General features: G+C 38.1%; 1 protein-coding gene across 4 annotated transcripts in view; it reads left to right on the top strand.

Moving 5' to 3' along the window:
* The window catches only part of LOC121656570, a 70571-nt gene that overhangs the window by 20678 nt on the left and 22821 nt on the right, over positions 1-27072 (top strand). For all 4 annotated transcript variants that reach the window (XM_042011627.1, XM_042011624.1, XM_042011625.1 and 1 more), the window contains exon 2: positions 12616-12653. Coding sequence is in view for 3 of the 4 variants with exons in the window: in XM_042011624.1 (XP_041867558.1) it covers positions 12616-12653 (38 nt within the window). In the remaining variant the exon portion in view is untranslated. The remainder of the gene's footprint in view (positions 1-12615; positions 12654-27072) is intronic.

Raw genomic sequence — 27072 nt, forward strand, 5'->3', positions numbered from 1 at the left:
TTCTTAAACTGTCAATTTCTTTTCTCTTCTCCCCAAACATCCTCATCCTCCATTTAGTAATTCCCTGGTTGTTACAGTCATGTTTTCTTTCTCTCTCCCACCTGTCTCTGTTGTGCAGTCATTGAGGTTCATTAGTTCTTATACAGCAACTGAAGAAAGATGGCACATCAAATGTTACACATTTTGCAGGTCAAAACCACCTTTAGATCTCTTTGCCCCCTCCATGCATGATGAATTTTACTTGTCATTTGTGCTCTTTTTCCTCTCAAATTAAATAAAAGATGATGCCATCGATCTTTCTTGCTCCACAGAGATGTTTGTTAATCAGGTTAGTTGGAAAGTGCTTTCAACAAAAGCTAATGAAGTCAACTGACAGGAAACAGTTTATTGTTTAAAGAAGCACTACAGAACTTTAGCAGATTTTCTCAGTGAGAAAACAACGGCTGATTTGGCATCTGTCTTTTATCCTATCTTTTCCATGAGCTCTCTACAGACGGTTAAAGTCAGTCCGTAGTTAAATATTGTCTTATCTCTTGCTCTTTTTCTTTTTCTCTCTTCCTCCAATTACATCCTTGTCTAGAAATGCACATAATACATGCCGCTGTGCCATCAAACGAGGATTTCCAAACTGTCGGAATCTTCATAAATAAGGAGGGTAAAATGGTTTTTGGTGGATTCAATTCTCAAATATGACAAGGCACATTGAGTACATGCCCAAAATCAGCTTCTCTTGCCGAAGTAAAGATGCACTACAGAATTTCTGCAGTTTTCTCAGTCATGTGCCCCCTAGCGATGACAAAATACGGCATTCATCTTGCATACTGTGAGTTCTCCCCAGCCAGTAAAAGACAGTCTTATCTTGACTCTTGTCTTATCTCTTGCACTGTCCCTTTCTCTCTTTCTTTTCCTCACTTCTACCAATAAAGTCTTCTTGTGTTTATTTGCTAAACACTTTTAAAACGGCCAATTTGTTTATATCTCTTTGCTAGCACGTAAAGTGGTGGCTAAATTGAAACTTGGCTGTAACGGTACATGATGTCCTGGATAAATTTTTTTTTATATTTCTCGTTCTCGTGATGTTGCTGGGCAGCGACTGCTCCGGAAATGCACATAACAGATGTCACTGTTCCATCAAACAAATCTGGACTGCGAAATTTTAAAGTCGAAAAGTTACATAATGCATTATAAATGCCAAATTTGGATATTTAATATGGAATGAGTAAAGAGACTGGGGCTCTTAAAATCAGCAACCAAGTTCAATACCTTGAAGTGCTGATAGATCTGACTTTCAGTAGCCTCATCAAAGCTGTCACTAAGGCAGTTACCAACTCAGAAACATCAACAGAAGAATCAAGTTTAGTCTCCCAGAAAGACCAGGAGAAACTCCTCCATGCATTCATCTCCAGTAGACTCAATTACTGTAATGGTCTTTTAACAGGACTTCCTAAAAAGAGCATTAAACATGTGCAGCTCATCCAGATGCTGCTGCTAGAGTTTTAACCAGAACTAAGAGATCTGAATACATCATACCAGTTTTTTCAAAGCCGTTCTGATCATCTACAAATCCCAGAATGGTTTAGGCCCACATAACATCTGCAATATGTTCGAGAATATAAACCCAGCAGAGCTCTTAGAGCCAAAGACTCTGGTCAACGAGTCCAGGCCAGAGTCCAGACTGTGTTATGCTGCAAACACGTGGAACAAATTACCAGCGGAGATTTGAGCTGGATTTATACTCATACAGTGTCTGGGTAAGGTTGGTTATGGTGTCACTGCCGTAGGCGCCGCGTAGGTCCGCGGAGGCTCGATACAGTGATTCGTTACACTTAAGTACCCCCTTGTGTCAGTTTGGGATTACGCATTTCCAGATTTCTGGATCATCTCGCTGAATTTGAGTGGTAATTGCCATTTTTAAAAACAACACCCAGTGGATCAAGTTGATGATAAGAGGCTGATCGAATTATTTATTTGTTTGTTTCCACAAGGTCATGAAGCCGCTGCACCATGTTGCAAAATAACTCCATCCTGTTAAGTTTACCAGGCGATACAATCCCCCACATTAAGAAGAGAAACTGCAACACGACACCAAAACGATTGTATCCATTCACACTTGTTGATAATAAGCTAAACGTGTAGCCACAGCTGCTCTGGAGCCCACTGATGGAAACGTGACTGCCAACACTGGAGGCAAGGAGGGTGAAGTGTCTTGATGACTGGGGGAGTGGGAATTGAACCATGAACCGTCCGCTCTGAATGACTTCCACCTGAACTACTGCCACCCTGTGGCATTCATGTTTCCAGCCCACTTAACTATTTACAAATTGATTGTCTTCTTTTACTTAATTTATGTGAATTATAAAGACACCATGGTACAGGCCTGTTATCCACTCTATAGATAATATTTTACAGATTATGTTATATTTTTACCAAATTGTAAGAAAATGGATTATCACACTACAAAAAAAAAAAAACATATCCTTTTCAAAACAATAAAAAGAGTGGCATTTTGTATATTTTAGAGTAGTATTTTAGAGGAGTAACTCGTGTCTATAAACAACATCTGAGGTCACACAAGAGGCGGCCTTCCGTTTTATATCTGCTGGTCTTTTGTTTTTGTACAACTTCACTGCAGTGTTTGGATTTGTGCACAAACACTCATGACCTTTTCCTCAAAGGTTAACAGGCTCATACATACTGTACCAAACCTCAGAGGCTGCGAGCTGCATGTTTCACAGTCTAACAAGCAAACATTACACTGCAGTCTCAGAAAAACACAGTAATTCATCATCAGACTATTTCTCCAATTAATTACCAAGTCCTCGTACAATGAATAAGCAAGAGATATTACTAGCTAAACAGTCACAGAAAGGGATCAAACACTTAATTATGTAAATCATCTACTACTGTACCTAATTTTAAACATCCAGTTTACTATAATTAGATAATATCGATTTTTTTATAAATGAACACATGATTTTTCATATTTTTTTTAATAACTACTGAGTCATGTTTTATATGTTGGTTTACTACGCTGGACTTTAGACTGATGAGGAAACAGTATTAGAAATGGGCAATCTACACAGATTTCTGTCATTTTTATGGTAAAAAAAAAATTTCCTTCATAGTTGTGGAACTTATCTTGAGCTTTAATTTCTTGTAAAGCTACTTTGTTGGACTATAGTGGAAATTAGAGCAAGGTGCAAAGAAATTTTGTTAGATGTGGTCACAAAGATGTATATTTGTTATCATTTAATATTTAATTCTTAATATTTAATATTAACCCTTATTTATACAGGCAGTCCCATTGAGATATGCAGTCTCATCTACAAAAGAGAACTTTTTTGCTAACCTAACATGCATGTCTTTAGATGCCACCTTCCACCTAATACAATATTGCTGGTTGAGCATAGAAAATCTGTATACAGAATATAAAATATGGCCTAATAAAGAACAATGCTATAACTACTATAATTAGTTTTAATAACATTATTTAACATGCTGAGGGTTCAGCCCTGCAAGGTAAGTTGCAACGGAGCAGGAGAGGGAGAACATTTTTTTCCCCTGCTCACCTGTCGTCTTGCCATGGAAGGTCAATCAGAAAAACTCCAAACGTAGTTAGCTCTGTTCTCTCAATGGATCGGTCTTTCCATGAACACTTACCTGTGGACTGTGTGTTGTCATCTTCAGTCTTCACCGTTTCCCCCCTCTTGAGCAAATCCTCTGCAGCCCAATAGAACTATTAAAAGGAGAAGTAATAATGTTATGCTGAGGCTACCTCAGTAATAAGTAAAGCTGTTAGCTAAAATGAATATGTATATTAACATATTACATTAATATTGCACAGTTGTGTCATCTCTTCTTTTTTTGTTGCTGCACAGCACTGAACGTGTAATAAAACTTTTCAGTTTCAGCTATCATATTAGGGTTTTGTGGCTGTGAGAGTTTATAAGAATTTTTAAATCAAACAACAATCATCAATCAATAGATTCCAAAATTTCTGCTTTCTCCCAGAACTCCTGTTTATGCACTGCTTTTCTGTTTATGTTTGGTTTTTGTGACTTTTTCACCACAAACTTGGTAAAATGTTTGATTACAACCATTTTAAGCCCAAATTGATGTGGCTGCTTGCACTATGTGTCTGTTGACATTGCAAATCCCACAGTGTGAGAACAACTGAGTCTGATTAGTCCACAAGTTGTAAATGGAGTCAGTGATTGGTAGACAGGCTTTGCACACAGCATCATGGATGTTTATTAGATGGTTAACAAGAATGCCAATACAAAAAAATAAATGAAGGTTTCACGTTTATTTTTACTTGCTCAATCAGACTTGTGCACAAGATTTTCCACTTTAATCAAACACAAATTTTAGTTCACCTAGGCAAGCATTATATTTGTTCATTTCTTTATACCTTAATTTGAATATATAGTCATTGATTTAACCTTAATCTCTTAACCTGGCCTAAAAAGTATCCCTGTTTTCATGTCTTAACATACAGTAAAAAAGCAAAGCACATAACTGAAGGAGTCGTCCAGTAAAACGATATTTTCCAGACATTGGTCATAACATTTTCAGAGATTCAGCTAGGAAGTGAATGGCTGATGCATGAAGCAGCTAAATTTCCTAGTAGCCCGTTCACACTGTAACTGTAAAAGCACTGTATTCCATGATATGCTTTGAAAGAATAAAGAAATAAAACAGCGCCAAACCGAATTATCAATAAGATTAAGAAAGTGAAGATGGGATACTAGTTTGCACTTAAGACACTTATGCACATCAGTGAAAGTATGAAGAATTTGTAGTTTTTTTTTAAGGTAGGACTTATTTTTTTGTTTTAAATTTGATTGGAATTTTTTGGACACTATGTTGTCATCTTCCTCGCCATATTTGTCCAGGTTTCCATATTTTTTCAGCAGCTCTTGCTGTTCCCCCCCTTCACAAAGCTGCTCCTCTCCAGCTCTGATTTACCATCAGTCTCTTGGTTTTTAATCCTCTCCTGCGTTACCACTTTAATGTTTTTTCTCTGCTTTTTGGAGAGCTTCCCTTATTTGCCCCCCTTTACCTGCTCCTTCCTCTCCTGTGGCTCCAGCAGGGAGCTCCATCAGCTCCAGAGGTCCAGAGTCGTGCGCCTGGAATGTGTGTGTGTGTGTGTGTGTTTGTATGGGTGTTTATCTCTTAAAGATGTGTGTGTGCTTGCATGGGTCTCCATGCGTGTGGGTGTGTTGTGCGAAGTAAATGGCTTCCAAGATCCCCTGGGTTGCATCTCAAATTTGCTCACAGAGAGCAGTCATGACTAAGACTGCATGCCTTTCATTAACACAGAGAGAGGAGGCGGCACAGAGCACAGTGAACAAAGTTGAATAAGTCAGCTGAACTCACTGCTGCAGCAGAAATGTTTCCTTCACCTGAAGAACTGGATAAGAACTAAAAGGAAGGTGATGACTTTCCTGTGTAAATAACTATCTAAAAACACAGTGGGCTACTAGAGAATTCAAACCTCATTCACATAAAACTAATGTGTCACTTGCCATTCTGCCATGCCTTTAGATCTACTTTAACCAAGCAACAAACTCCACCAGTAAAATGTGGAGCCTATGCGGAAGTGCAAAAACTTGCAGTTCACCCCTCATCTGCTAGGGACTGGCTCCAAAACAGAGTCAATCCCCATAGACTCCCATGTTAAAAAAGGCCAACTTCACAGCAAAAATAAATGTTTAAAGCCTGGTACAAAAAAACATTTTAGGATTAATAGCTCAAGTTTACCTTCATGGCAACTGTGAGGGTGGTGAAGTTTTTTCTCACTCATCCGTTTGGATGTTCTTAATCTTGAAATTCGGCATAATTAAAGGTGTGTCCTTTTGAGTGACAGCTATCTAATATCCACGGCAAGAAGGAAGAGTGCAGCACAACTGTTGTTTTTAGTCGGCAAATAGCGCGCCTTAGCTTTAGCCCGCCTACTTCCATTTGCTGGTTAGCTATTGTTAGCTCAGTTAGCTCTTAGCTACAGGCAGCTCGGAGTTTGATGGATGTCAATCATCCACCCCCACCTTCACAGTCTCCCTCTCAGCTCCACCTCTTTGCCCATTTTTGGATTTTCCGGGAATGACGACACGTGATGCTGCCAAGATCTTACATCTTTTAAATACAGTCTATGAGTTTAACACACCATTAAAGAAGTACTGCTGAACAAATGCAGGTCTTCTCAGCGAATCACCCCTTACTGACGGCTAATTTGGCATCCATCATGAATCCTACTTCTACTCTAAGCTTTCTCCACTCAGTAAAAGTCAGTCTGATGTTGACTGCTGTCATATTACTTGCTCTTTCTTTTCCTCTCTTCCTCTGATAATGGCCTCTTGTGTTTCTTTGATGAATCCACCACTGTGCAAATTCGAAACAGCTAGTGTGTTGATATCCAGTTGCTGGCATGTGCCGTGGTGCGTAAAGCAAAACTCAGCTGTAACATCACACAGCATCCCAGAAAATTAGGGTTTTTCAGGATGTAGTGGGGCAGCTGCTCTGTAAATGAACATAATAAAAGTCACTGTGCCATCAAAATGAGTCAGACATGCATATTTCTAAGGTCAGAAAGTTACATAGTGCTACCAAGCAATTCTTGCAGTGAGTTTTAGTGGGTGTGTCAGGGGCGGGACACTGAGAATGCTAAATAGGCTATGGTGCAAATAAAAACAATAATTAAGTGAATTAAATACTATAGTTAAACCTGAGCGCATGCTTCCTTCATCATGTGGAGTTGGTTGCTACTTTTAGGACTGTGCCCTAGCCGATGTAACTGATCTCCCTAAGTGGTTTGACCCTTAATGGTGTTTCACTCAAATCTGTCCCATCAACTTTGGACAGAAAATGTCAAAAGAAAGCATGATTCTTTTTCTGGTTTATAGTCTGAACTTTTCTCGTGGTTTTTGGATTTTTACGCTGTGCATCATTTATCTTTACTTCATGTTTAATTTTCAAGCTGCATCAGCATCCCGGTTAGTTTCGCTTTCTGTCTTTTTCCACACCGGTGTTACAATGCCTTTCATCACTAATCTGCCTGGTTTCCTTGGTTTATTGTTTTTTCACCATCATTATTTTCAGTTCTGCTCTGCTTGTGTTCCCTTCTCTGTTTTTATTAACCATATGGAATTCTCTATATTAAATTTCTTGCCCCTGCAGCACCTTGTGGTTGAATAATTAAAGACGGTTTCCTTACTGACCTGCCTCCTTAGAATATGTATTTGGAACCTGTCCTGAACTCCAGCTGCGACAGTAATGTCTGTAGAAGATATGGAGATATGACAAATTTGCCTGCATATTGAGATGGGAGCGCCATCTTGTGAGAAAAGCTCTCCTGTTATCTGTGCTTACTACTAATGTAACTGGCTTAGCCAAATTTTATTTTAGCCAAAACATTGATCATAATAGTCAAATTTGATGGGGTATGGGAGAGAAAAAAAATAAAAAAAAAATAAAATTTACTTTTGGAGATAAGCTTAATTGTGCTGCCAAGGCACAACATAATACTGCACAACAGTTCTAGACTGAGTGGATGCACCTTGTGTGAGTTTAAAAGTTGTAAATCAAAGTAGGCTGATGAACAGTTTTACTGTGCTCCTGTGTAAAATCTACAAATGAACAAGTAACTGTGGTGCAGAATCTGATTTCCAACAGAATAAAACTTCCTTGGGGCAGCGTTTAGCTCAGTGTAACTGGTTGAATGGCTGCTTCATGGTCAGAGGTCACAGCTCCTTGGTGCAGTTGGCCCAGGTTGGACTCTTGACCTGGGGCCCTTGGCGGTATGTCATACTGTTGTAGGGTTAATTTATGCTTAACGGTAAATATGCATATGCACATGGATGGAACCCTCTGTCCATTCTCTGTGCTCATTTCATGTGTATTTCAGTGAGCTTTTAGAGAGATGGCGGATCCATAGCTAAATGTAGCAAACTGTGCAGTTCCACCAGAAATAACGGGTGGGAGTGTTGCACAGTGTAGCTAATGTGTGATCAGGGAAAGGGACAAAGAAGAAGTCATGATTAATTTAATAGTCATTCAGACCATTGTAGTGTACTGCAATGCCTCCTTTTGAGAATGTGCATTACTTGAACTTGAACATTATCATGTTCTCTTCCATTGTCACCATGTTTGCAATTTTGCTGTTGAAAAACTGAATGTGAAAGTGAACTGCACTGCCCTCTAGTGGATATATTGCCTAAAAACATGCAAATGTAAAAGCATGCATGGGAGTATGTGGGCAGTGTTATTTGACAATATTTGCCAAGGATGTAACTACAGATGTAATGGGAGCATAAATGAGGCTTTAGCAGGCTTTCAGGGTTGGCTAACAGCATGTTGCTAGCATTGTTAACTGACCTGTTACAACGAAACAGAGCATGTCTTTAGCTATCATCTTTGAGATTAGGTCCGCTATGTGCTCTTTAGGCGTAACATCAGCCTTCATCTGGTGACAAAGTTAACAACTGACTGCTGGTTGTTGATGGACTTTTTGTTGGATGCTTTGCTGTCATATAACTGTGTATAATTGTGGTTGACTTATGGTATAGTACCTTTACTTGGTTGAGGTTGCACTTATTGATCATTTTTGATATTTTCTTCAAGGGGATCCACTCAGACGTTTTGGCAGTTTTTGCCTTTGCTCTGCTTGTTTCTTACATTTTTACTTTATTAGCTTCGAATCTCACAGTGCCACTCACTTTCTACCAGAGCATCAGCTCTTCAGTTGTTTAAATTGGCGTTACAACCGACTATGCATTACTCCCATGTTGTGGTGGTGGTAATGTATCACACTCAAGCACTTGTTAAAACAAGACAATTGAAATGTGGAAAGGACAGTCACACAAACTATTTGATTTCTTACAATCAAATGATTTTCAAACATATTCTACTGCATGTTCATGACATGGAACTATAGTCAATATGTGCTATAACTTGCTTTATCATTAGTGAAGATTTGCTATGATCTGGGAAATGTTCAAACTGATTTTCTTTTTTACTTGAAACAGGCATTTATGTTTATTGTTAGCCTATATCAAGTAGAATTGGATCAAAACATGATCTTAGTCTTGAACTTAACATCCAATATGGCTGAAAAAGGAAATAAATGAATAAATAACCGGGCCTCGACAATTGTCTAGAAGGAATCCATTATTCTCTGTGTGCATGTTCAGTGCTCATTGGGAATAAAAAAATAAAATAAAAAAAGCAGAGCATTGTCTGATAGCAAAATTATCCCTGTTGTATCTTGCCAGATAAAATATTGTATGACAGGGCAGAACAGCCTCGACACCATCTATCACAGCTGGTAGAAAATGTGGATGAGTCATCATGCTTTCAATACTGAGTGACTTATCAACATGAGTCTGGGAAGTTATATCTTCTCTATCTATTTAAAGAAAACGCTTGTGATATATATGTGTATATATATATATATATATATATATATATATATATATATATATATATAATATATAGCTCACTGGTATCGTCCACCACTAAGAAAAAGGCATTAACTGCCCCTTCACACCACTTGCAGTCTTTGCCCTGACTGATTTTAGTGACACCTATTTGCATAGAAAGCTTTGGCCTCCAGTGCAGGCAGAATGAAGCCTGGGGTATTTTTAGGTGCTGTCAATTGGCAGTTCTCCCTTCAGCGGGGGTGGAACCTGCCATACAGCATGAAATCAATGCAGACAGTATCGATGTAGATGTTGGGCCATTTGTTGGGAATACAATACATATGATATATTGGCTCTTAGTGTAAGGTAGACTGATGAGCGAGTCCATGCTGTTGTATTGATTTCAGCTGTTAAATCCACTTCTATCAGACTTTCATCAAAAAAGAGGAGGATTTTTGAGTTTTTGATAGTAAAATGTTCAGAGTGAAGAACTCAGCATTACCCCAACAGAGTGTTGTTTAACAACACTTTTACTATGACCTTTGTCATGTGCAGCTAAAGTTGGGGTAAAATTACTTAAAGAATTCTATTTCTTCTGCAGCAACCTAGATCCACCATAACTGTTTATTTTTTTCTCCAACATAAAATATAGATGTAAGTCATATTTCTGTTAACAAGAGGTAGGTCTCTTCTTTCATTGCCACTTAAATATAATATCCTTCAACATCTCAGGCGTTGCTGACTCATGCAGGTGACAGCTTACTGTGCCAAGTCATGGCATGGAAAATTAATCTAATTTTAGTTCTGGCTCAATGTTAAATCAGACAGCTATTTCTTTTTTACTAATCTTAATGCTGCAGTAAAGGAGGGTGGTGCTAAGAAAAAGTCATCTGATTATTATGATGCATGAGAACACCGAGTAGATTTAAATGCAGTTAAATGCACTTCCAAGTTAATGAGTCATATCCTGTTTTTGTTTACATCTAAGACATGATGCTTACAGGATAAACGCTGTGACAGAATGTGTCAAAAATCTGACAGTAAAAGAAATAATGCAATTACCATATTAATTATTGAAAAAACAAAGACTTTCTCAACCTAAAAATGTGATTAACTAAATTAAATCCATTTGAAAGAATAACAGCTTATTCAATACTGAAAAGATCTGCTACTTGCTGGTCTAAATTCATGCATTCAAGAGCAAAAACAAAAGCTGGAGTACACCTGGAATAATGGCAAAAAACCAAAAACTTTTATTTGATTATTTTCTAATATTTATAGTAAAAAAAATCTTGTATTGTAATGAAACCATTGGCAGAAATTTTAGGGTAATAAAATGATAAAAACTTAAGTGTTATGATATGTGAATCCATCTTTTTAAGTAATGATCCTGCGTCATAAAATCTTGCTTATTTTAACGTTAATTAGCATGTGGCTAACTACAGATTTCTGTGCAGTCTATCACAGTTACCGTAAACTCTTGCAACAGCTTTCCCAGACAGCTCAAAAAGGTTGATTTTTCTTTCTTAATATATTCAAAGTTTCCTCTTTTATATAAAGTTAGAGTGGAAGATGTTTGTTTTACCTTGACATGTTTTGACTGGCATCTGCAGTCTTTCTCAGAAGCGTCATCCGACCATTGTGACATGTTGTTTATCATTTCTAGGTGCTGAAAACATTTAAATGTTCTACATGTAATGCTCTTGAGGATCTCTCTCCATCTAAACCTCCAGAAAATCTCTAGGGATGGTTGTGTCAGCATTCTGGAGTTGATACTTTGATATCTGCCAGTCAAAATATCAAATTTGATACTCATTTGATTATCGAGGTACCACTCAAAACATGGAATTTTCTTTTACCTTGAAGAATTTTAGGCAACAGAATAATGTCATGATGATGCTCCTAGTGTTGGTGATGATATTGTGTTTTATTTTACTGATCTAATGCAGGTTCTTGCTTATTATGTTCCATTATATTTATTATATTACTATCATATATTATATTTTATAATCAATTTAAGGAAATGTATATATTCATATTATTTGTGGTCTAATCATTTTATCATTTCAATTCTTTCTGGCAGAAATTTCACATAATTTCTATCGTTCAGCTATATGTTCATGAGTTTTATTATGAACATATAATAAAATGAATGGCTTTTTATCAGGCCTCTGCAGAGCTGAATGGAATGTGCATAAGGAAATTCAGTAATTTAATTTAGTTGTGTTGAAGAACAGATGCATCTAAAAGTTGCAGGATAGTAGCTCTCGAGGACTGGACTTGGGCCCACTATTAAAGAGATCACAGCAACATCTGTTTGCAGGAAAGGAACAACCTCTAATGAGGTAGTGACTTCTCGAATTTCATAATGGACTATGTTCTGTAACTCACATTCAGTTTGCAAGGAATGTTCAAAAGTATTAGGAGTAGGAAGTACCATCGATCAGAATTAGGCCTACATTTATTTTGACATTAACTGGAAGGAAATGTCACTCACTGCAGATGGGTTAGGACAAGCATAAACAAGACAAGTGGATTTGATTAACTGATATACCAAAAATCATAGTAAAAAAACTAATTGTACAGTGTTATCTCCTAGAAACACATGGATAATTTTCATTTTGTAGTATTTAGTTTTTATCAGATAACCTACTCAGACTTTGGGTCACCATGTTAAGTCTGTTATCCTGTAATCTTCATATCCATGTTCATGCTTTACCAGAAGTCTGTGAATCTGTTTCTTTATAAACCATGGTAGTATTACTCCATTATGTGTGATAATATCAATGAGTATGGCTCATCACTTTCAAATATTTGCAGATCGTTTCTAACCTTCATGACTCACATTGGTCAAGCCTTCTGTGAGGTAATGCTTGCCGTGGATAATTAATCTAATTTTAGCTCAATATGCATGTGTGTGTGTGAGAGAGAGAAAAATACTGGACGGTGTTGTCATTTTCTCTCAGCGAGGATGCTGAAGGCGGCATCAGTTTGACACAGTTATCTCCCTGTTTGTCAGTATTTACTCCCCTCCCTCACCCTCTGCTATCATGGACAGTTGGGACAAAATAATTCCAGGCTTATGTTGCCCGTTATCTTACATCCATGTTTTCTGATCATGGCTGGATACCTGTTGCAAGTAATGCATCTTATGCAGAAATTCATCTAATTTTTACTTTTTATCTTTTTTCCTCTCCAGCAGCGGATGCGGTGCCGGTGCGGAAAGATGGGGATCAGGTAAAATGCCACTGTGTCTGTTTTTTTTTTTTTTTTTCTAGAAATGCCACTGTCATTTCTGTACACCTCAGTATGTACTTCTATTTTACCAAAAGCTGCTGTTACAAATCACAAAACCCTGTTGCTGGTGTTCTCATCAGGAATGGGGGGTGTAAGAGAATTAATTCTTGTCCTAAATCTCTTAGAAGTGAGAGAAAAACATGGTTACTCACCCAGAACATCCTCCTGATGTTAAACGAGACGTCTTGGTTTGCCCACATCTAAGCTTTGAGGAAAAAGCTTTTCACAGCAAGAGACTTGTATTTTCTTCAGTGTTTTTTGTTTTGTGACTCATTCATGCACATTTTCAGGAATAAAAGCACGACACTCACCTGAAACATTCAGTGTCCAGTAATCTCACATCCTGAGCCAGAGGTACCAGCTTCATCACTATAAATTGTCTTTAACTTGTAGACGTTGTTACGCCAGGTCAACTGATACTTTTTAAGCAATGTGCTTTTTTCAATTTTTTATTGTTAATCATAATCATGTTTCTAGGGCTGCAATAACTAATGACTTTGATCTGTTCTTACAGCTTTGCTGAAAAACAAAAACTATATTTTTTTAAAGCCAATATCTGAAAACAAGAAGTGTTCAAAAAGTTAAAAATGTATCACATATCATGTGTTTCAGTGAAACTTACATCAGTCCCAGTGGGTCCCAAAAAAGTAGGACAGCTCAAATTGGATATTCTGCCACCTTTCCCAGTTTTTGCCTGTGGAAAATCTGCACTGAGCCGGACCGCTTGGTGGAAACGGGGCTTAACTTAAACTCTGCAACCACCTTAAGAATTATTTCATCACATGTGATGTGCAGTGATGGCAAAATTCAGACAAAACAAGCTAGCATTAATTTGACTGGCATGAATCATATAAAGCAGGGATGTCAAACTCCAGTCTTCAAGGACCTCCATCCTGCAGGTTTTGGATGTTTCCCTGCTTCAACACACTTGGTTCAAAGTAATGTGTCAGTGTAACGAATTTGACAATAAACTATTGGGTCCATTTGGTTTCAATCAGTTGTGTTGGAACAGGAAAACATCTAAAACCTGCAAGAAAGTGGGAGTTTGACATCCCTGATATAAGGCAAATGTTTCCCTGCTTGAATGTGCCTATCTTTAAGTAAAGATGCTTAAAGCACAAAAAGAGTAGCATGCAATGAAAAAGAAAAAAGCCAGAAATAAATGCTAAATGGGCACTCGAATGGAAAGAGAATCTTGACCCATGTCAGACATTAAAGTTTCCATTATGGTGTTGGGAAGTGTAAAATCTGTTTTAAAACTCTAGACAGAGCTGTGTGATGTAAAAGCATGTCCTCTGAGTCCTGAGTCCTGAGTCGGGACCAAAAACTCCATTTTCTCCTGGAGGTTTAGGGTTTTCCTTCTAGAAAGCCTCCAAGAAATAAAGCTTTCTCCAGTCAGGGTGATAACCTTCTGCAAGCCTCCCTTCTTCTCTGCTTGAGACTAGAGCCCCTGCTAGATGGTGGTTGCGATGTAATATAGTTATGTAGGTATCAGGTATGTAGTTCTTGTTCACTAATTAGGATCCTTCTTTAAATAATCTCATGTAAGACTGAAAATGAATAATTTTGAACTCCTAAAGATAATCTGTTTAAAGTTTTTACCTGAAATAAAAGGGGGGACATATCTTCTGTATTTTAGCAACAATTACAAACTTCTAAGGTTAAAATGAACAACCATAGACTATATAGATGCAAGACTGTCAGACTGAGGAGAGAGCGCAGCAACTCACTAAGAATGTACACTTGTATCCGGTGCTTAACAGCATCTTCTTGTTTAGCATTTCAGAACCTACAGGGACCACCAGACTAGACGGGGTTAACAGCTTAGAAGTGATTACTTTCCACTTTGGTCCGGTATTCTAATAAATAGTCCCCCTGTTTTAGGGTCAGTGCACCCAAACAAGCATCCGTGTAGCTTACAGGCGAGGCAGCCAAGACGTTATTTATATGCCTTATCAGTGGGATGTTCTCAACAAGCTGAGCCAGTCGCCTGACCTCAATTCAAATGATTATTCGTGTAGCTGCTGATGAATAGGCCGAAGTCCTGGAAGTCTGTCTGCTGTGTGGGTCTGGCAGCGGCACAGGGGATGTCTGCAAGGCACAGACTTCAGACAGTCATTCAGACATTGAGATGTTAAGTATAGTGGAGTGTCAAGGGATTAAAGGACATGCAACTCATTCCCAGTTGTTCCACTTCCATTTGTTGCATTTTGTTTTTTCTTCTTCATCATTTGTCTCAGTAATAGCAAATCTAAAGACAATACCAAAAGCATTAAAACATATTTAGATATAAATTATAAACATAGAAATGCAGCTTTTATGTTAATTCACCCCCCCCCCCCCCCCCAAAAAAAAACCCACTTATTCTGTCAGCTAAAATGGTTATTTGTTTGAGTTTGCTCATATTTTTTCTTAAAGTGCACAGTCCAGATTCATTAATGACTGCTAAATAGTGGAGGTGTGAATGGTTGTCTGTCTTCATGTGTGAGCTGTATGAGAACCTTGCAGCTTGTCCTGGATGTCCTCAGTCTGAGCTTGATGTGAGAAGGAAAGAAGCTTAGACCACCTTGCATGATAAGTGATATTTTGATGGAGATTCTGGAGGTTATGCACGAAATTATCAAATTAAAGGGGTAGCACTTTACACCTATTTTAAATATTTTATATAGAAACCATTGGGTGAATTTATCCTTCGTTCAGCATCCTGGATGTTTGCTGTGTGTCACCCTTCCTTAAATATATGCAGTATTATCTTTTACTTTAACGGTCTCACAGTCTTGAATGTGTCTCAGTATCTTGTGTGAAAATGTAGAAAGAGGAGAGTAAAGGCTGATAACACCCTGCAGCACCTCGTATTAATCAAACCTGCGTGCTCTCCTGTGTGTTTGACTGCACTCTCGTGACTGGCTGTGCGTGACTCGGTGTGAAGGTGCGTTTGCGTTGATAGCCTCTTACCAAGGCCACAGAGCTGCTCTCCCCAGGGTTCAGAGTATTTCTGAGCCATGTATCACTTCTCAGCTGTGGACTCTAGAGAGAGGCAGAGGAGAAGAAAGAATACGACGGTAGGGAAGCGTAAACAAAGACATCCATCTTATTGTTTTTCATGACTGAATGATGCTTTTTTTCTGTACTAGTGTCCTTTTGCTTTTAATGTAAGACCTTGAAGGCTCACAGATATGTTCATATTTTAAATATCTATTTTTCAACAACATTGTATTACTGCTAAGTAAATAACATTTTTTCCAACTATGGCCACATTTTCCACAAATCTTGTTGCTTTCAGCCTCCTGCACAAGAAGAAAACACATCTTAGAACTGATTTCTGCCTTCCTGCAATCAAAAGAAACCCTACAAAATTAGACGCATTTAAATTTTTTTATATAGTTTTGGCCTTTAGTGACTTCAGCAGCAAGATGCATTTTTGATAAAGTGTTGTTTGCGTCGAGCACCGATCCCACAGCAGCTTTCAAGTTGTTTACTCCCACAAACATGTCTCCTCTGTGTAATTTAAAGGCCAGCAGAGAGAAGGAGGCCAGCAGTTGGAGGGGGATTTGGCAGAATATAACAAAGGAGTTCACAGACATGATTCAGACTTAGGATCAAGTGTAACAAACAAAATTATAGACTGACAGAATAAATCAAATACATTATGTGCAAAAGGAAAAAAAAAACAAACAAAAAAAAAAAACAATACAGGCTTGAAATATTAAAGAAATAATGAAGGTTTGATTGAAACAGATAACTGAGTTGGCAGAGTAGCTCAGATTTAAATCTATCTGCAGACATAGCCATGCTTACAAAGACAGCAATCTGTCCAGTTTATCATTTCAAAGTTTTTTAATTTATTGTGCTAGCATCAGAGACAGTATAACACGGATAACTGCATCCAGTGTAAATTCATTAAGTAATTTGTGTACTGCCATGTTTAAGCTTAAAGTTCAGAACTTTTGTTGTTGCCATCCTGGTCATGTAAAACTGGATCTTAACTGCAAGCAGTGGATCGATGAACAGAAGCGAAAGAAATTTAAAATGCTTTACATGACTGCAAGTTATTGGGCTTCTTTGGAGTCAAACATTCTGATGCATTTAGACTTCTGACTACACAAACAATAAAACGTGTTAATGAGAGCAGCTTCATTGGGAATTTGTATCAATAAACAGTGATGCTTTAGTCCAGTGGTTCCCAACTTGGGGTTCGGGACCTTCCAAGGGGCCCCTTAAAGAGCACAGGGGGTCTCGGATACTCTGAACATTATAGCCATTGTGATTAATGTCCACAATTTGTCCCTATTTTAATGAATAAAAGTAAGGCTTTATGTTGTTCATTTAACTTTGGTTTTTATCAAAGGACAGGACTGAACCAGAATACATTATTTATGACAAGAATCTCATTTTTGAAAGCCGAAAACCAAGCATGGTGTTAGCACGGGATGGAGCAGGGCGTCCATGGCATTTTAGTACAGACGTGGACAAAATTGTCTGTGACCATTGTGAGTTTTTCTTTCATTAACCGAAGGGTACCAACAATAATGTCCACGTCTGTATATGCATGAAGGGTGTCCCCGGGAAAAAAGGTTGGGAACCACTACTTTAGTCTTTAAAAAAAGATGAAACTTCAAAATGTGTCAAGTGTTTATGCTCACTTGAGTTTACTTTAGCTTTTACATGTAGTGATCCAAACTTCAGCCACAATATCTGGGTGGGTTAGTCCCATTTAAGAGTTTTGATTTTGTATGATTTTGATCAGACTAATGTGTTTTTATGTGCTTAGGAAAATCTAGCTTAGGTCTGACTAACATTAGTTTTTCTTGTCTCGTGTAAACATGCTTCAAGTTGCTTTGTTTTCTCTCCTCTTCAGTTCTGTTAAACCAGTCACCTTCACTGACAAAAAAAACAAAATAAAATACATCAACAATGAACCAGACATAAACCTAAAAGTAAAAAATACTGCAAATATTAGGCTTATACCTAATGTTTTGATATTTTGGGGGTTTTATCAAGATACATGATACATTTTCAGTGTTTTGAAATCTCTAAAACCCTGTAAATGCTGAATTCAACATTAAACACGTACATTAAATGACAAAAAATAAAAATAAATAAAACTCAAGCTGCCATTATTACCTCTTGTTCCTTTTTTTAAAAAAATATTTTGGAAAAGAAGGCACCAGTCATTTGCTTTGCGGCAGGTTTGTATGACATTTTCTTCAGTTTGGGTGGAGATGTGACCATGTGGCCTTTGAGACATTCTTTGTGTTACAGTGAAGGACATTACTGGTGGTAAAAGGTGCCACCTTTATTGGTGATGGTTTTATGGCATATTTCACAGACAACTGCGTTGTGTTTAACGTCTTCCTTTTGAAACCTGAACCACTGCAGATGATAGAACCAGTGCTTTTCTAGTGAACTAAGGCTGAAAATGTACTTGCTTTAAATGAACTTACTCATGGTTTTCATGGCAGCTTCATGAATTTTGTATTTGTTTGAAGTGTTGTTTAAAGCATCCTCAGCTGTGCATTTGCAAGCTGTATATGGAAGTAACAGCTAGGGGCCGTGTTGGGACTAATTTGACTGGAACTCTGATAAAAGAAGAAAGTTTAGAAGAGAATACATGGCACGTTGTTTGAAGGGATCTTACATACCATCTACGATATTGCTACTGTCATTTTGTTCTGCTGAAATTTCAAATCTAACCAAATGATAACTTCCTCTATTGTCACCATGTTTATCTTATTTATACCCTGAAAGTTCAGCATCCCTATCCCAAAGACTTCTCTAATGTGTCTCCTGGTACTCAAGCTAGTATATGAATGATTACGCTGACAGCTGGCTGATCACACAAATTCTAGGTTAAAAGGCAGGTACAATCTTGGCCTAAATCATCTGTCATCCTTCTTTCCTGTGTCTTTTTACATAACACACATATATAAAGGAGACTTTACTTAATGGGTGGGGGAATTTTCTGTCTGCTGCGTGAGGGGTTTTAATAGAGGGTGAGAGAAGCCAAACTACAAAGGAAATCATATGTAGATTACTTAGAAAAATGACCATGATAATTTCAACTCAGTGGTCATGATATAGCCATTTAATGCACCACATCTTACACAACACAGGATATGTTGAGTATATTCAATACATGCCCTACCACTAACTGCAAAATAAAGAGATTTATCTTGGACTGATAGACTTCATCATAAGGGTTCAGAAATACAGTACCTCTGTATGCTGCTTCTCTCAGGCCTTGTAGATGCATGTCCCTCTGTTTTAGCTTTTTTATCACTTGGAGGCAGTATCAAAAATATGTAGGAACAACCTGAGCTGTGGACTTCTCTGTTGTTTCAGTGGTGTGGTTGGTGCTTTGGCATTGCTTTAAAATTAACCACAAAGAATGAAAAGTGGTCAAACGTGTGTAGTCAGTGTATGGTTTTAAACAGCCAAAGATTGGCTTTGTGATGAGATAATTAAGCTGTTTTCTGTGCTTTTCAAATTGTTTTTATCAGCCTCTTTTGGCTTGTGCTAACAATTAGTCAGTCAGCATTCAACAAACACATAGCATCATCTCTAAGAAGTACAGTATGTGATACTAGGTTTTTGGAGGGTTGGATGTCTGCCTGTATAAGTTATACACACACACACACACACACACACACACACACACACACACACACACACACACACACACACACACATGTCTGTACACAGTTGTAAAGAATGATACATGCAGGTACCTCATTGGACTTAACTGTGTTGGCAGCACAATTGGCAAAAGTATGATGTCTGTGACAAAGTGGGTGAGTTCCCACCATTTGCCATCGTTTCATATCATTTCAACCACACCTGTTTGATTTTAACAATGTTAGCTTCATCATTGCTCAGTGGTCAGCAGACACCAACTATCCCGGGCTCGTTTGTGTTTTGCTTTCTATTTGAATTCAGCCAACATACATAACAAGCTGTTAAAGCAAGACTCAGACCACTGTTAATATCTTTAGTTCTGTTTATTTGGTTAAAACAGTTTTGTTTGTTAAATATGTCATTTGAATATATTACTCACCATGTGTTCCAGGAGCAAAAGGAGGAAAAAGCACATAGGGTTTGCCCTGATTTAATGATGCCACTGGAAGGGTTTAAGTATGGGGGGGGGGGTTGTTTGATTATGTTTTGTTACAGGAAATGTTTGATTTTCTATTGCCTGTGGGTGGTACCAGGATTCATTTAATACCAATTGTGTTGGTGTTTATTTAAGTTGACTGGGAATTACTAATTTAAATTGTATGTTGAATTTATGTTGAAAGGATAGACTCACCTGGTAAGTGAGAAGAGCCCAGGGAAGCCATTTTGTGGATGGAACTCAAGCTTATATAAGGCTGGCCTTTAGTCTGTGATGATGTAGCAGAGTGCATGTCTAATTTAAGTTTGGTTTATTAGATTTCAGTTATGTTGGTTAAGTTAACTGTTAAGTTACATTATGTTTCTTTGCATTTGTCCACATATATTTTTGTTGAAACATGCACTTTGGTGAATAAATTCTTGCCATTTTGGAAGACCTCTGCCTACTGCCATCTTTCTGCCACTCTGGCCACACAACCTACAACAATGGCAATAGATGCTCATTTAAGTCCTGCACTGTAGGTCTTTACTAGCACCCATGAAAAATCAAAGGTATGAGCTCATCCTGCTGGACTCACATAACATATTAAACACTGCCAGCTAAAGTGAGGAAAACATCCCTCTGGCATAAGGCTCAGTGAAAGGCACATTAGCAGAAACATCAGCCTGTTTGTGGTTCCGCTAAAAGTCTGATCAATACTGAATGATTCAACCAGATCTCCTCTGAGGATATACGCCCTCCAAATTCACAGCAGCCTGACTCAAAGAACGGAAAGTACAGACAGATCTGAGTGAGATTTAGCTTCAGTCCATCTGAAAATGTTAATCTCTATCAGCAAATCTTTCCTTTGTTCGTGGCATTGGACTTGCAGTGAGCTATATGAAAACTACCAGAAGATATTCACAAAGTGATGCATTTCCTTTATTTATAATTTGGCATTTTAATAGTGAAAATGCGGAAAAGCTTCCCAAACAGCATTTCCAAACATTGTTTTGTAAATTGGATCCCACTACTACTACTACATAGCGATCTAGCATGTATTAAAAACCTAATCATTAGTTTCTATGGACCTTTTTTTTTTATTTTTGACATAAAGTTTTGTGTACATTGGGCTACCAAACTGTTAATGTTTTTTTTTTAAAGTCACATTTTAAAAGAAGCCTCTAAATCCCTTAAAAAACAAAAGGTACTGCACATTATATGAATAAAGTCTTGTTTATACCAACGGGTCAGGTTTGGTACAGTGCAGGTTGGTATGCATTTTTTGCATTTCCAGAGGCATCCAACCCCAACATTTACTGTGGAAACGCAACAAATATCAGGGTTAACCGAACAAAACCACACCAAACCGTTCCATATTGACCAGGACCCATTGGTGGAAACAGGGCTTAAATGACCATATAGGACAGAAACGTCTAGCTGTGATCCTCCAGGGTCACTGTGCTGCACGTTTTAGTTGTTTTCTGCTTCAACACAGCTGACACAGGCAGTCCTTGAGGACCGAACATATCTGATGTAGTATGTTTGTTATTAAGTGCAAAAGAGCTTTGGAATATGATGTCAGAAGATTTAAAAAAATGCAATGCATCATGGGACTTGATGAAACTCTACCTCTTGAGTCTATAGCTCTTTTGTTTTCAGATACTCAGTTTGAGAAAGAGAAAGAGCTGCAGCCTTGTTTACAGCTGGCTAGGAAATCAAATCTTGAAAGATGTCAGTTTTTTTTTTCTGTTTTCCTTCTCAGTAGCAAAACAAAGAAATAAAGTTGCTTAGCTATCAAAGAGGAATCATATGCAGCACACTGGCTGTGACATCACACATCACCTTTGGCAGCTTTCACCCGACACTTGTGGGGACACAAAATGGCCATCATAGTCAGACAGAAGAGAGATCAGAGCCAGAGATCAGAACTGTGTGAAGCTTAATCTCCAAATCTAGCTACACTTCCAATAATGAATAAATTGACCACTTTATTGTTAAATTGATCAACGCGGCTCATTTCCTTCTTTCTTTGACATAGGTCTGCTTTGTATTCCTCTGTGTGCAATCTTTAAACTTATCTCCACGTGTTTAGTTTTGTTTCTCCCATTTCTCTGATGAAGCTGACTGTCCCAGTGTGTTGCATCACATGACAGCCAGTATGATGTCATTTCATGCTCTCTATATGTTTCATTGGGGTTGGTGTTTCCATATTGGAGAAAACAGAACTCTCAAGTGTTCGCTTAAAAATCAAATTAAATATTTGCTTTGTTGAGGCTCATGTCAGCAACTGGATCTGTTGTTGTGCCTGTTATTGCTTCATCTAAGATTCCAGTTGCAGCCAAACCAGCAAACTCAGATTGTACAAGTCTGGATTGGCCCTACAAATCAATTACATCAGATATCTGGTTACATTTACTGCTAAACTGTTTCTACCAGTTACTTGAATAGAGAAGGTCACGCTGTGTGTATGCGAGGATGGGAGAGCCATCTTAACCTGCTTAAACTTTGTATTGGTTTCGTAAAACTGATAAATCTAGGGTAGAAAATAGATGGTAAAAGACAAAATAGAAAGAAGACTGACTTGACAAGGAGTTATTGAATCACACCAGTGATTTTTTTTTTTTTTTTTTTTGTGAAGTAGGAAATTTGAGTTGTGTAATAGAGTTGGAGAGTTACAGTGTCTTGTAGAAATGGGGTAGGGCTATATAAGTTTATACCTCTGCCTACCTACTCCTTTTCAGACATGAACTGTGAAGGAGTAAATATTGTAAATGAAAGAACATGTTTGAAATAAAGTTTTAAATGAATGAATTCATGATCTGCTAAAAAAAACAAAACAAAAAAAAAACAAGCCAGCATGTACCAAAATCTGATCTTCATAAAATCCAAACCTATTTCTTAACAAATATAAATAAATCATAATAATTCCAAATACATTTATTGATATGTTTATTTTATAGTAATTTGTTATGGATGTAAGAGTCACTATAATGATAATAAAGCTATTTCATACTGTAATTCTTTAAAAATGTCTTTGTACAAATAGTGGGTGGATGTGTGTAAAATGCACTGAGCTATGAGTTTCTTGGCTACAGTTTGGGAGTAGAAACAACACACTGAACTTAGAATTTAGGGTGCATACAAAGTACATGCATATGTGTTAGGTTAATTTCAGAAGTCGTGTATAAATGCTGCATGCTTGAGGCAGCCATCATAAAAATATGAAGACATAAGCAACTATACTGTTGGCCTAAAGAAGAACTTTTTTTATTCATTTCTGTAAAAAATGTAAAACCACTTTAAGAAAAGGCTTTAGTCCCGCCTGGTTGGGTTCAGCAATAACCTTACATGGTTAAAGCTAAAGTGTACCCTTCTTATTACAGCACAGTCACATTATTAGATGTAATTTTAACACTTCACATGCAATTGCTCTCAGCAAATAGAGTCCATGTATTCTTAAAAAATAAGGTTTTGTTATAGAACAAATGATCCATGAAGTAATTTTTTGGGAGGACTGTCTCAGCAGTTCGTAATGAAAACTTTAGCAGCAGACCTTGCTATGACTGTAATGCAGAGAGAATAAAATAACCAGAAAAGAAAGTCATTATCTACTCAGCCTTTGGCCCAATACATACTCATATTAAACCCTCTGTTACCCTGATTAGGATAAATACAAGAAGCAAATTATTGGCTGGAAAAAATGGAAAATGTGACTGCAGCATAAAACACAGATTTATCCATCAATTATATGTTACACTAAAAATTTCAGTTTACTGAGCTCCTGTCAGTGTTGCTGCGTCTTAATGAATGCAAGTTTCAGCTTGATGTTGAGAAACATAACGTTGACGTGGCTGCATGGCAGAGCTCAGCTGAACAGTATGTCCATGTGAATACTAAACATGAGCATGCAGACACAAACACACACACTACAAAGGTGTGATGATGCCCAGTTTTTTATCTAAGGCTGACCGTGAAAGCGTCACACACTGAGCTGCATGTGAATCCCAATCCTGCAAATGCTACTCTGATGTCCTTGGACTGTGTTAACAGCACCACTCTGAGCATTATAAATTGTGGTTAAAACATCCTATGCACACATTGGTTGTGCTGATCTTTGTGAACAACAAACTGACCTTGAGCTGTGTTACTTTAAAAGCAAATACCCAGTTTTCTGCTCCATGGCACAAAATATCTGCATCAGTTAACAAGGTCACTGATCAAGATCACAGCTTCATTGATTAGGAGGACAACAGCAGAGATTTTAAGATTTCAAGGCTCACTGCTGCTTGCGAGACTTATTCAATAAATGAAAATGTAAAGTTGAGCAACAGAAATGTAGAAACATGATTCTCTGGTAATGACAGAATTGTCAAAAAATGTGGTCCCAACATTCATGGTACCAGAAAATGAACTGTACTGACAGATTTGAAGTGGCCTGATGTCTCCTCAGCAAAAAAAAAAGATTATATATATATATTATTGCCGGCAAGCCAGTCGCCTCTCGTTTTCAAGCCAGCCGCTGCTGCATTTCAAGTGCAGATTTACTCTGAAGTTTATGGTGAAAGCAACTGCCACCAATGATTACATTTGGATTTCAAAATACAGCATTTCTTTCTCATTCTGTCTGTCTCGTCTTCCAGTCTCTTTCAGATAGCAATGACACGCAATTTCATCTGATATGAAATTTAAAAAACAAAACAAAACAAAAAAAAAACAAACAATTTATTCAATTAGTAGCTCAACACATGCTACTGGACTGAGTACTTCATAATTACTTGCAAAAAATATAAACTTTTACAGTGTAGTTTTTCAGTTATTCAATTCCAAAGTCCCTTGCAGATAGCAATAAGAAATGTTTTTGTCTCAATTTAAAGTCCAATAAAAAAAAAGTTTCTTCAGTAATTAGTCCACAAAACTTGTACTGCTCTAAGTACTTTATACTACTTGCACAGATAATATGAAGTACTTTTACAGTGTAGTTTTCCAGTAATTCATTGCCAAACTCCCTTATAGATGAATGTATGCACATGAAAAACTGTTCAAATATAATTGCAAATTTATTATATCAAATGTACAACACTGAAAAAAAATAAAGGGAACATTTAAAAAATATATCTTTGATCTTGATTAATTAAACATTCCAGTTTAAAATCTTTATCCATTACATAGCGGAATGTGTTGAGAAGAAAATAACTAAGAATGATCAATAGAAAATCATTAACCCATTGAGGTCTGAATTCAGAATCATACTTAAAAAAAAAGTGGAAAGATCAGAGGCTGACCCAAGTTCTGCGGAAAGTCCCCAAGGCCGTTTGAAATCAGGTTCAGTAGTGTGTGTGCAGTGTTGCCAACTTAGCGACTTTGTCGCTATATTTAGCGACGTTTCAGATCCCTCAAGTGACTTTTTTTCAAAAAAGCGACTAGCGACAAATCTAGCCACTTTTTCTGGTGTTATTGGAGACTTTTGGAGACTGACGTAAATGAACGTAGTTTACTCTTTTAATGAGGAGTGGGTGCGGCGCAGACCCCTCCCCCATCCAAAAGCACTCAGAAGAGGCTTGGTCCTCACGCAGTGACAGCAGCAGCTTTCAGCTGCATTCAGAGCAGATGATCACCTCTGCTCTATCGCCAGGCTGAAAATGAATTGTGCAAAGCTGCTGCTGGCTGATCCCACGCTGGCTTACAATCAGATATTAATGCCCATGTGGGCGAAAACATTTCAAAATTGAAAAGTGTTGTGACATGTTGCAGATTCTTAATTAGAAAAAAAACTACACTTACTAATAAATAAAAAAAACTAATCTAAAAAAACAATGAAAATATAATATTATATTTATTTTAACTTTTCCTTATTCATTTTGCTTTTTAAACATTGTCTTTCTGTCAATTTTTTCCTTTCCCACAACATTCCCCTCATGGCAGCCTCCATTACAACTATATGTACCAGGCTGATATGCAAATTAGACAATGATGTCATTTAATAACTTCTAGTGACTTTTAGGACGGCCAAAAGTTACTTTTCTTACCAAAGAGTTGGCAAAGTGTGTGTGTGGCCTCTACGTGACTGTATGCACTCCCAAAATGCCTTGGCATGCTCCTGATGAGACGATGGATAATCTCCTGAGGGATCTCCTCCCAGATCTGGATCAGGGCATCAGTCAACGCATGGACAGTCTGTGGTGCAACATGACGGTGGTGGATGGAACCAGACATGATGTCCCAGAGATGCTGGACTGGATTCAGGTCTGGTAAACGGGCAGGCCAGTTGATGGCATCAATGCCTTTGTTATGCAGGAACTGCTGACACAATCCAGCCCCTTGAAGCCAAGCATTGTTATGTATCAGAAGGAACCCAGGTCCCACAGCAGCAGCATATGGTCTAACAATGGGTCTGAGGATCTCACCTCGGTACCTAATGGCAGTCAGGGAACCTCTGGCTGGCACATGGTGGTCGTAATGCCCCCAAGGATATACCTTCCCAGACCATCACTGACTCACTGCCAAGCCAGTCGTGCTGGCGGATGTTGCGGGCAGTAGATTGTTCTCCACTGTGTCTCCAGACTTTCTCACATATGCTCGATGTCAACCTGTTCTCATCTGTGAGATTGATGGCCAGTCTGCCAATGGTGTTCTCTGGCAAATGGCAGTTGGGCTGCACAAAGCTGGGTTGTGGGTACAGGCCCCACTTGTGGACATCAGGCCCTATCTGACTCATGGAGTCTATTCCTGACAGTTTGAACAGAATCATGCACATTAGTGGCCTGATGGAGGTCATTTCGTATAATTCTGGCAGTGCTCCTCATGTTCCTCCTTGAACAAAGAAGCAGATAGTGGTCCTGCTGCTGGATTGTTGTCCTGCTATGGACCCGTCCGCATCTCCTGGTATACTGGTCTGTCTCCTGTTACCTCCTCCATGCTCTTGACATTGTGCTGGGAGACACAGCAAACCTTCTTGTCACAATGTGCATTGATGTGCCATCCTGGATGAGCTGCGCTACCTGAGCAACTTCTGTGGGTTGCAGACATCGCCTCATGTTACTTCTAGTGGTGAGGGCACTGACAAAATGCAAACATGACCAAAAATCAGCCAGAAATGATGAAGACAGGGGAACGGTATGGACCCACCACCTGCAGGATCATTCCTTTATAGGGGTTGTCTTGCTAATTGCCTCTCATTTCCACCTGTTGTCTGTTCCATTTATACAGCAGCAGGTGAAACTGATTCACAATCAGTGTTACTTCCTAACTGGACAGATTAATATCCCA

This window comes from Melanotaenia boesemani, chromosome 17 (genome assembly GCF_017639745.1).
Source record: "Melanotaenia boesemani isolate fMelBoe1 chromosome 17, fMelBoe1.pri, whole genome shotgun sequence".
Taxonomy (NCBI): domain Eukaryota; kingdom Metazoa; phylum Chordata; class Actinopteri; order Atheriniformes; family Melanotaeniidae; genus Melanotaenia; species Melanotaenia boesemani.